Here is a 10263-nt window from a genome sequence, read left to right as displayed (position 1 = left end):
ACGTAGATGTGTGTCGGCTGAGCGAGTCTTACATTCCACGCTACTCAAATTTTACGCAGCTGATTAATTTTTTAAAAGGCTATTGCATATTATGAGGCAAGAAAAAAAGCGTATACATTAAAAAAAGAGCAGGAAAGGATGCATATGCACAATTTTAACTGAGTTTTTAAATTCAGGGGACAATGACTGGGAGGCAGCCAAAACCAGCTGATGGAGGAAAAAGGCACAGAAGATGGGAAGCGGATTCAATTGCCAAATGCTGGTTTGCCATTTCCTGCATAGGGAATGTAACGCACTGCTTAAATCTATTTCTTTTGGCTTGAAGAACTTAAGTGCTTTTAAGCGTGGCCACCTATGGCAGCGACCGGTAAGTGGCTGGTGCTGAAACAAACCCAGTTAAAGTTTTTAAGTCTGACCCGTTGCGGTTAACTGATGAACAGCCTGGCCTAGAGGGACGCACAATTCCGTCTCCTTTTAAGCTTTTTCGCCTTATGCAGGGGTAGGGGTTACTGACCTGTACCTCAAGTGTAGTGCACGTGCTACAGCTTTTGCTGTAACCAACAATAAGACACTATTAATGCAGAGGCTGCCTGATAAGGGGCTTGTGGGAGGAAGCCAGTTTGCTAGGGCCAGTTAGATTTTCAGAACTGTTGTGGGATTTGGCTGCACACAAGCTCACACACACATATTTCTTACTGGTTCTGAAGACTTGTGGGATGCTCATGTTCTTTTCCTTCAGTGATGGAGGGCTCTCTTTTCTGAGATATGTGGCATGTATCTTACTGGGACAGAAAGGGTTGTTACTTCTACTCTTTCAGTTCTCCATTGTGTTTTAAGACAACATACTAGGGACCCAGAATAAAAAAACAAAACTAAAACAAACTATAATGTGAAACTTTTTGAGAATGTATTTTAATTATTTCAAATACATTTGCCTAATGATAAATAGTGCAAGTTGTTTCAAGTTTTTTGTTCACTCATTTTATAAAATTGACATTTGAGCTATGGGCTCTGTCATTTGTTCAGTGCAGGCCCTTGTTAACAAAAACATCAGGACATGCACCTGGACTTTCAAACACATCATACCAGCGGTTTTCTAAGGGTTTCTAATATGTTTCTAAGGGTTTCTAAGTGTTTCTAATATGAAACACAACCTGACAGGTCTCCCTTCACCTCTGTCCTGCAAGCCGGTATACTTCTTTAAATACTTGATGCCCTGCCTTTGAGTGGTAATTTACCTTGTAAAATTTCAGAATTTTTTTTTTTATACATTTTGTTCAGACTTCTAAGATAGGCACCTCTAACCTACCTTTGATGTTTAGAGGCAGTATCTTTTGCTACAAAGCAAAATATTTACCAGGAAAAAAATAATTTTTGTGTTCATAGAAGATAGTGTCTGTGGCCATGACTCAAAATGCAGCTTTATCTGAACACAAGCAACAGTCCAGAAAACTTACAAGAAAGTATGAAGTTCAAGGCAACGGGAAGATACATGAAGACATAGCACAGTAATACTGTGTCATCACTGGCCCAAGCCAAACTTCTACTGACCGTTAGCAGATGTCCTCACTATTCAGTGAGTCAGCTGAGTACTTCTACTCTGAGCATTAACGTAGAAAGGGGAAATTAGTAGGAAAGTCCATGGTTTGTAGTCAGCAGTGAAGTCTGATTGTCCCATCAGGGAATGCCACTATTAAGTGTTACAAAATGATAATGTAACCTCAATTCCTAAGATTTATTAAGAATGAAGAAGCCCAGAGCGAGGTTGGTTTTAATCTTGTCATAAAATGGGAGCATAGGTTTGCACAAGTCAGTAGTGTTACTTACCATCTTTGGCCTGGCTCTTTACTTGCAGCTGTTCCTTCACAATAGAGGTTCACACCGAAAGCAGCTTCTCTTCGTGCTAAATCATTGTTCAGTTTTACAACCCACTTGGGTAGATTTTGTCAATCCATGAGTGGGAACACGGCTCAAGGGAGCTGTGTAAAGGGAATGATTCAGTAGATGGCACTCTCCTTCTGAGAGAGAATGAGCAAGTACCTCAGCCAAGGAATATGATGCAGAGAACTTCCTTTTATACTCTACAGAAATTGCAGTGAATGCAAACAAAGCTGTGCCTAGCTATGCAATGAAGTAACCTAACCCCTGGCAGTTTTTTCACAAATCTGGGTCTATCAAGCCCTTGCATCTGGCTTCCTCCCTGCTGAAATGACTATAGGCTGTTGCTCTTCAGCCTGAATTCCTCCTAAAATCTTAATGGTGAGTATACATACACACACACACACACATTTAAAAGATATATATATATATATTTAAAAGAGCTCAGTAGTAATGTAAGTCACACACATCAGACTCAGTGTTTAGAACTGTTCTGCTTCCTCAACCATTTTTTTTCTAATTCATCATTTTATTTTACTATTCTGTCAATGGTAGATCCAGTTTAAAAACTTAAGGCCTTTGATTTGTTTTTTGTTGTTATTTTGAAGCCATAAAATTTCGTAGATGTGGCTTAAAAAGCAGCCACATGAATCAGTACAAGTGAGGAGGCCTAAACTGCAGATATGGGGACAATAAAGACCTGCTACGTATCCGAGGAGCTGTCACCTTTTAAGTCAAGTCTGATACTAACGAAGCAGTAATGCACAGCCATCATTTTACAGCGTCTAAACAGTACAGTTTTTTCTTCACCCCTGAACAGAAGGGTATGAGAATGAAACGTATAAAACAAAGGTTGCAATAAAAAATTACATGGGACAAATTCATAAAACGCAAATTTAGTTCAATTTTTTTAAAGTTTGGGATTCTTGAGTAATGTAAGTATATTCATTCTTTCATTTACTGCTTTTTAAGCAGTCCTTTGAGTACCTTATTTTACTGGCATACAAGTCAAATAGGACTCCATATGTTCTCAATCTCTGCCTCTCTCCTACACTCCCCCAAAGTCTTTTTTCCACCAATTAAAATCACGGTGATAAGAGTATTTCTAAAATTCAGAACCTGGAGCTATCATTTTCTTCCTTTAAGAGGGAAGCATTTCCTACCATAGCTCAATTAAAGCTGTTGACCCATTTTTCCCAATGTTCATGTCAGAGCCTGAGGGGGTTTTGGGCCTGTTAGAATGAAAAGGCCCTAGGTGATGTATGAAAGAGGAGTATAAAGAGTGTTTGTGTACATCTCTCCTATGCCAGTCAACTTTTGAGCAATCAAAAGTTATGCACCATTGCAAACTAGATAAAGGAATTTCTATTCCAAGAAGTGGTTCAAGCAGTGGCATGCTGGGTGAGTGAAATGGCAGATGAATTTAGAGATGAATAGATACATTTTTTTATTTTCTGTTCTTAATTCAAAACAAAACAAACCTACTGTAGTGTCAGATGCTTAAGGGACTGTGCCCAAAAGCAGTATTTTCTGTCCTTTGCAAAGAAGCTACAAAGCAGATAAAATGCTGGACCAGTGGAAGGTCTCTGTCGAAAGCCCCATTTAGCTACAGCATTCGTCTATTATTTGGCAATTAGATTTAAACTTCCAAGTGCATTTTATAAGGAATTCTAAAATAGTCTTCATACAGTAAGGTTACCAAATGGAAATCTCTTTTGCACACAAGTGAATATAAATGGTTTGGAGAGGCTTTTTATTTTTAACACTTCACAAAGGAACTGTGTTCTTTTTGCTGTGGGGAAAAAAAAATCAGGGTGTGGGGTGTGGAGTTTCTACTGTTTGGAACATGTTTTTTAGAAAAGTAGAAGGAAAATGGTTTAACACTATTACAGCACTACTAACTTTTTCCTTTTCTACTTCTGCAGTCTTGAGCTGACATTTCATTCAATCAGATAAGGAAACATATCTAGGTCATGAAGCTAATCATAAACATGGTGTTTATGGTTGCAACCTTTACAGCAGCTGTTGTGAATTCAGAGGAGGTCTGAAGACCCACAAACCAGCCTTCTACACTGGCTTTCAAGTAGTGGTTTCAAATCAAAGAAGAACAATTTCCTGACTGAATCATCAAACAAGGTATTGGGACACCTGACTTTTATGCCTTCAGGCAAATTATAGCCTAGTTTTCAGGTGTCATGCATTTCTTTTACCTCCCATATATTTCAAATGGAGTGACAAGAGCTCAGCACTGCTGAAGCCATTTTGGGAATACATTCCTTACAGATACATTGGAAAGCTGTTTTAATGTTTATACCACATTTTTAAATGCTTAGTAAGGATATGCTACAGAAATGCAATCATTAATAACAAGCACCTCATTGAAACAATCCTGGTTTTTTCTCATCTTGGTGCAGTACAGTTCAAATCACCTTAAAAAAAATAATCTCGCAACAATTAAACCTTACAGTCCTGTAGACAGGACAGAGCAAGAGGCAGAAGGTGCATGTGATGATGCGTTTCTAGGGATCTGCCACCTCACTGCTTTTAGGATGGAAGCTGAAGGGCGGAAAATTATGAAGAAAAGGGGAAGAGCAAGCAATGGCAGAAGCAGGACCTGACAATCACATGGGTTTCCTTCAGAATACTTCAGAAGATCTCCACTGAAAAGATTGAGAAAACAGGAATATTAGCCTTGCTTTTGGTGATATTAAGAGGCCAGACAGAGATCAGAACTCAGTGGGCTTGCAGAGCTGGTCAAGGTAGTAACCAGAAAAATCAAAGACTTGATTCTTTGTAATGGCTTGCATTGTGTAATAGAGGTCTCATACCTTTTGTTTTATGGGTGTAGGTGGGTTTATTTGTGCTGTGTGATATTTGTGTTTAGGAAAATTATATTGTGTGTAAGAGAAGAAACAGCAGTAGCTGAATGGAACAGTGAGATTTGGGTAAGCCTGTTCATCAGTGTTTGGAGATGGGTGCAGAACACAGGGTTGATTTTCAAGCATGATTTATGTAGAAACTTAAAATCTATTAAATGACAGTGAGGCTAAAACTTACTAATAAATGTATCAAATGCAATAATTAAAATAAATCCATCAAATCCATGGATAAAAAAGAAGTTAATAAAAGTGATCAGCACCCATCAGACCAGTACCTACTGGTTCTTTGATAAAGGTGATCTTGTATCAAACCAGATTTTACTGGAAACCTCAAGAATATTACAAATGTCATTTTCTGTTACTTTAATTAGACCAAGGTAATTTGTAAAACTCTTTAACCAGGGGTGGGCACATGCACCAGACTGGAAAATTAAGCAAAGGGATGGAGCAAAAAGAGAACTGGTCTTTTTTGTTCTGCTACCTTTTTCTGCATGAAAACTGCAGATATTTTTTGCATCCTCCCATTACTAGCTTATCCAGCCCACTCTGACGGATTTGCTTGACAGGAGGAAAACATAGTTCTAAATTCATTTGGCCACTGTATTTTTCCCCCCCCAGTTTTCTGTTCTTGCTGATTTACAAAGTCTTAGTTCAGTGAGTTATGAGCTGTTTGCCACAGCCTTCGTTCTGGTCTGTGCTTCGGCACAAACCAGAAAAACCTGTTTGCATGCTTTTTTTTGCTTTTTTTTTTTTACCCTTGATCTTCCTCTCCCATTGGCAGCCACAGCTTGTACACATGCAGACAAGGAAGGTGGTGCCTACCTTTCATGTGGAAAGCTGCCTTACAAAAACTGGGGTTGCTTTTTCCATTATCCCAAAGCTTTTCTAGCTTGATGAAGCTTTTCATGGATCCTCCAGGAGTTAAACTCTGTTTGTTCTCCACGAAATGTGTTTAGGTCATCATTTAATTTTTCTTCAAGCAAAGGGAGGGTGTTTAAGTGTGGCTCCAGTCCAGCCTTTTAAATAGCATTTGTAGACTCTGGGAGATCTGCAGAAACCAGCCTTGTTGTGCAATTTAGCTTTTTGGACGCAGAAGCTTGACTGCTTTACAGCAGCTGCACGAGGTATAGCGTTAACATCTGTAAGACAGGACTAACACTGAGGCAGCAAGTTAGCGCAAAAACTGGACAAGTTGAGAAGAAGCTTTTCTTTCCATCTCCTTCCTTTTCCTCTTGCTTTGTGCTGCTGTTGGAACAAGAATGGGTCAACTGTGTGGACGATGCATGCAGCTGCTGCGGGACTTCGTGGCCTTTATTCAGAGGATGTCCTCCGACTTGGTGCATGGCATCAAGGAATGTTTAACTCTGATAAGCAAATGCTCCTGCTTAAAACAAAACAGCTGTAAAGCCAGACAGCTGTACAAGCCCATCTTGCAGCCTCACGAGAGGGTGACAGCACAGGAGTTTCTGCAGCATATTGAAACAGGTAAGAGGACTTGGTTTTTTTCTGAAGGGTTGTGAAAGAACAAGGACATTAATTTTGTGGGTTGAGAACAGATTGCTGGCTGAACTGCTCTGGCATGGCACGGAGCAGCTTGGTGATGATGTAGGAAAGGCAAGGGCTACGGAGTGTTTTCTTTGTGTATGAGACACCAAGGGTTCAAGTGGTGTAACAGTTGGATCTAGGTAGAAATGTTCAGCCACTTTCTTGCTCTGCCACCCCTGTTAATACATAACTTATGTAAATATGTTTCACAGAAGTGACTCCTAGTAATTGAAGTTAATTTTTCGAAGTCAGTCACTGAGATCACAAAGCTTGGAAACAGGCTGTACCAACACTGGATGCTACATGAGTGCTGAGCTATGAGCGGGGAAGTCACGGTGTGGTCCTCGCTCAGTTGTGTACATCCATGTTGACTGGCTGCAGAACACCTGAAGTTGCACGGGGGGTGCTGTATGTGGAGAGGGTCAAAGTCATCCTGTGACAAGCACTGTTGGGCTCCCAGGTTTCTAAACAACTAGCCTGCCTAAGGGTTTTGGGAAAACATTTTAGACACAAGGCTTGAACACAATCATGGCATTGTGCTTGAATCAAAGTGGATCCATAACTCCTCATGTATCTCCTCAGCTTTACAGGCTACCTACCTAATACCCGTTTACTTGCAGTGCCCTTTCTATCCTCTCTATGATACAACAGTATCAATAGGAAAACTTTTTTTATTTCACTCTTGCAGTCACAGACTATAATCTTGGATGAGTGTGTTTTCTCAGTTGTCCAGCCTAAAAGCATTCCTTGTCTCAAGCTTAGGTAGGGGCCATTGCTTGTTTGGTTTTGCCTTCTCACAGCTAATAGGGTATATTGCTTTAAGTTTAACAACCTTGGGCTAAAGCTACTATACAAAATTGCATACGAAACTTCTACTTTCAGTTGTGTGAAGGGTGTGGAACACAAATTACTATTTTACTTGCCATTTTGGGGACATAACACCGTCTTGTGAGGGGGGCCTTTTTTCCTTGGCGTGGCACAGTTGATGCTGTTTGAAATGACCTGTCGTGGAATAATTGCTGTGACGCTGGTTGTTGGGAACATGAGTGAATTAGCCTCAGCTGGTATTAGCTGGCATCATTACCCTGTGAATGTGGGGGGTTCTGTGCTGCTGACATGGTTTACTAATTTTTGCACATTAAGCATTGGCTAAATCCTGAAGTCCATATCCAGGATGGGACCACATCTTTCAGCTTGATGTACAGTGGAGATCTTCCAGGGCTGAACTTTTTCTTCCAAAGGCTAGCATGTTCCTGACTGTATAAGAGACTGTCTTGCAGTCGGTGGATTGGATGCAATGAAGGGATGGTCTGGAAAAAATGGTGACGCCAGAATGGCCCTTTGCAGCACCCACTGGTGCTTCCAGAAAAGGCTAAGTGTATGTTTTCTTGAGAAATCCTTTCCTTTCTGAGATGGGTCTTCAAAAGGCTGTCTTGGATCCTTAGGAGCTGGGGTACAGCAGCAGGGAGCCTAGAGCTTCTGTGACAGCAGTACACAGTGTGCTCTCAGGAAGGTTCCATTGTCTGTGGTAGGATATACATAGCACCCAGGAAGAAGAACCAAGATTAATTCTCTGACTGGCCAAATCCTGCTGCCAAGTCAGATGGTGGCAGGGAAGCCCCACAAAGAGAACCAAGACCCATCCCTCTTACTTTAGCACAGCCTGTGTATTTTATTCCAAGATGAAGCAAGCCCATCCTTCGTTCTGGACAAATTATAATAAGCAGGGAGCCAATATTTGGACAATTTGGGTGCAAAGAAAAACTTCACGGGTGATCATCTTGCTCAGCTGTTAGCTAAGGCAGCAAATGCTTGATGGTATAAGCAGGTGAAGATTTTGAGTGGCTTCTGCTTTATCACTTCCCCAAACAAAAATGCACAAGATATGTGTGATATTCAGACAGAATTAAACCACATGAAGGGATTTTTGTTTTTTCTCTAAAACCTTGTGCACACTGGATAGTCTTTCCCTTTGTGTGTATGGTTAATTATTAAACAAAATTGATCTCTATATGAAGTAGTTCTGTGAAGCCTGCTCGCCTAATCCTGAAGCTAGGAGTTTGCTACTCTTAACATATCAGCAGCTTCTAATGGCTTGAGATATTGGTTGAGTTTTGCACTGATGCATGAAAGCTCACACCCCTCACATCTCTTGCATCTCTATATCCCATGAGAGGTGAAGTAGCTAGATCTTGTTTACAGAGATATTTCAGTCTTTAATGCACTGCTTTAATCTATTGTCTGAAAATATATCTTAAAATTGTGTGCTCCACCGGTCAATTTATACTACATTACCTTTACAACAGTTTATACGATTGAGCATTGGTTCAATAGCCATTTTTTTTCTTCTCTGCTGCTCCATTCCACACATTGTAAGTATATTATACTTACAGAAGTCATGCACGACTGCTATTGCTTGATGGCTATCGCTGAACATCTGGTTTATTCATAGGGGAACTATCATACTTAAGAACAGGTAGACTCATGCTAGAAATTTGAGCCTGAGGCAAGCTCATTTGCAATCCATATTGCTATTCCCTGAAATCCTTTATTGTAATACCCAGGACAGGAGACACAGTGAACTTAAAAAGCAGTGAATTAGAAATACATAATCTTTCTATAGCTCATAAACTAAGAATGCTGTGTTCAGTAGATATATTTTAAGAGAGATCTTCTATGATTCAGGAGAAGATAAAGATTTTTATGGAGAACAGGAACACCTGCATTACCTTGAATAGCATAAAAGTGTCTAAAGGTTATAATTTATCTTGCTTCCACACACTAGCTCTGTGATCTTCATAAGAGGCATTGCCAAGGACAGGTTATTCCAGATTCATTTATTGCTTCTGCTCATGGAGACATGAATAAGGAGAGGTGGGCTCTGTGGCGGTGTTGCAGTACAAAAATCCTTATGTGTTTGTTTGGTTGTAAATTTTAATTTCTTTTTGTAAACTAACCCTTTTCAGGTGTAACTGAGTCTGTGCTGTCATTGTGTATCTTCAGGTTTTGAAATGTCACCACTTGGAAAAGACCCTCTGGAAGCCTTGAGGACCTTAGCTTTTTCAGAAAACCCAGGTTTACAGCAGTCTGCTGCCCTCTATTACTTGCATATGAGTCAGCACAGTAAGTTATCTCAGTGCTACAGAAAATTTTCACATAATTATAAATTATTATTTCCAACTGTGAAACTTCCTTTGATTCATTAATCAAAGTTTTTCCTTCGTGCTGTGTTGTTTGCTAAGGAAAATGGAAATGCTGTCATTGCCATGTGGTCAGAGTCATTCTGGGTTTTGCTGTGAGGAGATCTCTCTCATGATTATAAAAACTGTTATTTATGTAATTGTAATACTTCTGTAAAATTCAACAGAACCCAAAGTAGTTAAAAGTCAGCGTATACTGAATCTCATGAGAGCAAGACAAAATATGGTAGAAGGAGATGGACATAGTGATTGTTTAATGTTTTATATTAATTTTTGGAAGAGGAGAAAGCTCTAGAGGCCAAATTGTAGTGGGAATTTTTGAAGGAAACATGCTTCTTTGTCCCAGCTGTTCCATGGGAGCACTTGTCTCCTGGGTTAATTTGTAAACAGTTAGGAGTCAGCCTGGGTATGCCAAATGAAATCCTAGCAAGGGCTTGGGTCCTGCAAAAAGATAGAAATACCAGCAAGAAGCAGGCTGTGATTTGTTTGTTTATCTGTTTGTTTAAAATTTAATTCAGGGATAATATTCTGGCACTTGGCTTGATAGCTTTATCCCATGTATTTTTTGCTGGATAAAAAGTGTAGATAGCCACAACACAAGGATCTGCTATGAGGTGGAATGACTTGTTTGGTAGCAAGGCATATTGCTTCCCTTCCCATGATGTTTTTGAAGTATTTGATTATTGAAAACCTTTTCAGGAAACTTGCCCTGTTTTGCTAGTAGCAAAAGAATTTAAATGAAGGGGAACACCACTCAGCTT

The 10263-nt window shown here is 39.9% G+C and overlaps 1 protein-coding gene across 5 annotated transcripts in view; it reads left to right on the top strand.

Annotated features, from left to right (window-relative positions):
* The window catches only part of LOC102050487 (uncharacterized), a 34084-nt gene that overhangs the window by 257 nt on the left and 23564 nt on the right, over nt 1-10263 (top strand). Inside the window, exons 1-4 of one of the 5 annotated variants that reach the window (XM_055713628.1) lie at nt 15-367; nt 3804-4014; nt 6016-6242; nt 9306-9425. In XM_055713628.1, coding sequence (XP_055569603.1) covers nt 6017-6242; nt 9306-9425 — 346 coding nt within the window. In that variant the 5' untranslated portion in view covers nt 15-367; nt 3804-4014; nt 6016. Of the gene's footprint in view, nt 1-14; nt 368-3803; nt 6243-9305; nt 9426-10263 lie in introns of those variants that run through there. The other 4 variants (XM_055713627.1, XM_055713629.1, XM_027809913.2 and 1 more) reach the window with 4 other exon arrangements.

This window comes from Falco cherrug, chromosome 6 (assembly GCF_023634085.1).
Source record: "Falco cherrug isolate bFalChe1 chromosome 6, bFalChe1.pri, whole genome shotgun sequence".
In the NCBI taxonomy this organism is placed as follows: Eukaryota; Metazoa; Chordata; class Aves; order Falconiformes; family Falconidae; genus Falco; species Falco cherrug.
This window is presented reverse-complemented; position numbering and strand designations above follow the sequence as displayed.